The 4,532-nt window shown below is 42.0% G+C and overlaps 1 protein-coding gene across 1 annotated transcript in view; it reads left to right on the top strand.

The window, feature by feature from the left end:
* The first annotated feature begins 3,272 nt into the window (after positions 1-3,272).
* LOC117943427 (green-sensitive opsin-3-like) overlaps positions 3,273-4,532 on the top strand; it is a 1,866-nt gene continuing 606 nt past the window's right edge. Inside the window, exons 1-4 of the mRNA XM_034869541.1 lie at positions 3,273-3,721; positions 3,822-3,990; positions 4,202-4,367; positions 4,492-4,530. Of these exons, the coding sequence (XP_034725432.1) occupies positions 3,337-3,721; positions 3,822-3,990; positions 4,202-4,367; positions 4,492-4,530 (759 nt within the window). The 5' untranslated portion in view covers positions 3,273-3,336. The remainder of the gene's footprint in view (positions 3,722-3,821; positions 3,991-4,201; positions 4,368-4,491; positions 4,531-4,532) is intronic.

Raw genomic sequence — 4,532 nt, 5'->3', positions numbered from 1 at the left:
AGAGTCTCTCAAAATCTGACGAAAATCTTTTAACCTGACCTTTTGTTGATCTAAAATGAAGACAGATTTAGCAACTGCATGGCCTATTTCTCCCTGCAAATGTTTTCAAACATGTTTTGGTGAACTACTTTCATAAAATATGAGATTGTATTCCAAACAAGCCGCCACGATTGTCTAGTTTTTAAATTCCAGAGAAGCCGAAGAAGAAGAAATTATCTTAATCAATTTGACAACATCAAAAAGATAGTAAGCAAAAGGCTAGCCAGAATATGCAAAAGTATATAGTATATGGTAGTTGAACAGCAGATATCTGCAATAAGTAATATAATCAGAACCATACAATATCAGTGAAATGAAATGTAAAAGCCAACAAAAACTTACATTTTAACTTATTTCCCTAAACCACTGATGGACAGCCGAGTTAAGATGTCAAACTGCAGCAACCAAGCCAGATGTGTGCATCACTTAAAAGTGTCCCTGGAAACACTTCTGTTGTGTTTTGTCTTAATGTTGCGTGTTGTGGTTTATTTGCTTTTGTTTTCTTACTGTTGCGTGTTGGTATCTATTTGCGTGTGTTCACTCATAGTTGTGTGTTGTTATCTATTTGCGTGTGTTCTCTTATTGTTGTGTGATGTGATCTGTTTGCGTGTGTTCTCTTACTGTTGTGTGATGTGATTTATTTGCGTGCATTTTCTCACTGTAAATTGCAGTGCAGTGGCCTCTCAGGGCTACCCTACCAGGGTGCCGAAGCAGCCCCAGGTTGTTTAGTGTAGCTTTGTAATGAGTGATTTCTGTGTGCTGTCAGTCTGCCCAGGAAAGGCAGATGTCCGTCTCTTTGAAATTCACTCTCCTTCCCTAGATACCAGATACTGGATTTCCACAACATGGGAGGATTCATTATAGAATCAGAGGTTGTTGGGAGCAGTGCACAGCCTGGGTGAAAGCTCACTCTAGTGGGCTAATTCAGGGAAAACAAGTCCTATCTGAATAAACAACAGAGGATAAACTAAACTGACGTTTAGTGTTGCCCATAGATGTTACATTTTGCTCTCACAGGGGCTGAACTTCTTAACCAAAACACATTAAATGTACCTTTGCATACACGTTCTATGTCATATAGGCTTTGCCCTCTAAGAGCTGTTTGTTATAGGGTGCATCCCTATCCCGTGAAGATTTCTTTCGCGCCCTTGTGCCCTGCACGGGCCTTTATTACGTCCGCAGTTGCTGTGTATTACAACTGCGAGACCAGAGACCTGCTCCTTATTTATCTTTAGCGACAAGCAATTTGAAGACTTTGAAGAACAGAGATGTCCACCGGTGTACTGACTGATGGACCAGCTATATCCTGTCGCCAGATCTCCACCCAAGCTGTGAGGTTTGCCTTGGCCCTGTTCCTGGGTCTGGCAACCAGTCAGGTAAGGTAAGGAAACCACCAGCGGTGACACCCATGCATCCCGGGAGGGAATCTCATTGGCGGGCAAGAGTCTGCTGACTAGGATGTAAAGCAGAGCCTGGCCTCCATCTTGCTTCAGACGGAAACCTTTTTCTGCCAACGGAAGCCCACACTGTCATGTCGTGTCTGCTGTTTCTTCCACCTGTCCCCTGATTCCTTGTCTCCTGGCTTGCATTCAGGAAGACAGCCTAACGGCCATTATAATGACCTCCCACCCTGAAGTGATAAGCCCACGGCTGTTGCCCTGGTTGCTTAACGGGAGCGCTGGGAGAGGTTGGGGTGTCTCGTGGCACTACTTAGGCCACAGCTTTACCCTGTTGTTAAATCAGGTATGTTAATCTGTAACAGCCGAGCCAACAGGCTGTATATGATCACAAATCTCAAGTCACAGAATGAAAAGCGGCCTTATTCAGCATGTTATTCTTGACGGCGGTCCCCTTTCCGGCGCTGGTGTGTGGAGAAAGACTTGGACGCCACCTTGTGTCCTCTGCCTCTCGGTCGTGCTTTCTCTAGCACCTTAATGGGATTTAATCCCAGTGCTGCGGGCTCGGGGTTTTCCCTTTTGAGCCTCTGGCACAAATCTTTCTCAGAATGATGTTCCTGACGTTGGCTAGGAGAGTGAGTCACTAATGCACGCTGTCAATCTTATCGTCCTGTATTTCTTTTAGAGAGGATGAGAGCACGGCTACTTTATAGCCAAATCCTTCATTGATGCCGAAAGGCAGAACAAACTGTTTTGGGCCGAAAATTTCTTAATTTGAAGGTTTTCATCATTCCCCCTCATAACACTGAAGCAGAAAAGCGTCTCACTGAGTCTGCCCAGTGCGTGCGTTATCTCAGTATGTTTTACGCATGGCAGATATCAGGCGGATGTATATAACACTCATGCGGTTCTTTCAAAACAGGGGATGTCTCACTGTCTGAGGTTACCACCCACGTTTTTAGTGTAAAAAGAGTAGCCACGGCCCTCCTCAGAGGTAAGACAGTGGGTGGCTTCTGTGCAACGGCGTGCTGGGCATTTCTGTGCCTTTGTTTCATCTGCTTTCATTGCCCGATGTGTCCCCATGATTCACTTGGTCTTATCCACACATAACGGTAAGTGATGCACAAATGCTCTGGAATGCCTTGTCTCCATACTCCGGCAAGAGAGTGCTTTGAAGAATGTTCTTTGCATGAATTAATGATGATCTTAATTATGGAGCAGCTTCAGGAAGAAAGAAAGATCTGACTGCAAATGCGCAAACCCAATAGCAACAGCTCTATGAAGGCTATGCCTACACTCACAGAATCTGGAGTTACACTACGTAACTATCATTGCTATAAGTGTATCAATTCATTTAGTAAGATAATCATTTGTAATTGTTACATTAAGAAAATTAAATCCCTCACTCAATCCTTTCTGCAATACTTAAATATTTAGTAGCCAAGTGGTGTATTACATTTTAAATTGTACTACTATCTTAAAGAAATACTAAATATTCTTCAGTTAAAATTTTATAAAAAAAACTGTTTCAACTTAACTTGTTTCTATAACTGTGAGAATTTAAACACAGCCTACCATATAAAAAGAAAAAGTTGTTCTAATAGTAGGACTTGTTATATTGTAATGCAACACTTTCTCCTTAATTTTCCATAACATTTCAAACATAGGAAAGTGGGTCACTTTCTTGAGGTCAAATACTAAACTTGAGCTGTCCACTTTGTCACAATCCTCTTGTAATCTTGTTTTGCCGATTTGTGGATAAACTTAGGAAGGTATAAAACAGACAACAGAACAACATAATCTGTGGGAGGCGGCTTACACCACTAGTGACTACCGTGCGACTGTGGACACTATTGCTACTATCCTTCGGTTTTAGCCTGAGCTAAGCAGGTAACTGAAAATGGCTTGGGAAGGAGGATTCCAGCTAAATGGCACAGAAGGCAAGAACTTCTACATCCCTATGTCCAATAAAACTGGGGTTGTTAGAAGTCCTTTTGAATACCAACAGTATTATATGGCAGATCCCATCATCTTCAAGCTTCAGGCTTTATACATGTTCTTCTTGTTGTGTACTGCATTGCCCATAAATGGTCTGACATTGTATGTAACGGCTACGAACAAGAAGCTCAGGCAACCTCTTAACTACATCCTGGTCAACCTTGCTGTGGCTGGACTGCTCATCTGCATTTTCGGATTCATTGTTACGATCACATCTGGTCTCACCGGTTACTTCATTCTCGGACCCACTTTCTGCGCTCTAGAGGGATTTATGGCCACACTTGGAGGTAAGAATGGCGAATCAGGAGATTGCTTTTTCAGTTTTTCTTCAATGTGTTTGAAAAAAAATTTGCATTATATGAATTAATCCATACCTTTTTTCTGCAGGTCAAGTTTCTCTATGGTCCCTTGTAGTCCTGGCTGTTGAGAGATACATTGTTGTCTGCAAACCCATGGGAAGCTTCAAGTTCAGTGGAAGCCATGCAGGAGCTGGAGTGCTTTTCACCTGGATCATGGCTTTGTCATGTGCTGGACCCCCACTGGTTGGCTGGTCCAGGTAATGTACACATTCTTTTTCTTTTACCTTAGATTTTTGGTTTATATAAATTTGTATTTTAAACCGGCATGCAAAAATGTCTATTTCTAAACCACTCAAACACACAATTTAGATATTTTATATGCAGAAGGTAAATGTCCTTTGTCATAAAACATTGACAAATGTCTGCATGATTTGTTCTTTTCTAACCCAACCCTTAAACCATACACAGGTATATTCCTGAGGGCTTGCAGTGCTCCTGTGGACCCGACTTTTACACTCAGGCTCCAGGCTTCAACAATGAGTCATATGTCATGTACATGTTTGCCGTCCACTTCTTCACTCCCGTAACCACCATTTTCTTCAGTTATGGATGCCTTGTGCTGACAGTCAAAGCTGTAAGTGAAGTTTAAGTAATATGTTTAAAAACAAAATAATGTGTTAACATTCAAATTATCTAAACTAAAAACTGTATATTGTAGAGGTTATTGAATAAACTGATATTTAGTTTATTAACCTTAGGCCGCAGCCAAGCAGCAGGAATCAGAGTCCACCCAGAAGGC

The sequence above is a fragment of the Etheostoma cragini genome, chromosome 4, assembly GCF_013103735.1.
Source record: "Etheostoma cragini isolate CJK2018 chromosome 4, CSU_Ecrag_1.0, whole genome shotgun sequence".
Lineage (NCBI taxonomy): Eukaryota > Metazoa > Chordata > Actinopteri > Perciformes > Percidae > Etheostoma > Etheostoma cragini.
The sequence above is the reverse complement of the archived record's forward strand: the minus strand, read 5'-3'. Positions and strand labels throughout refer to the sequence as shown.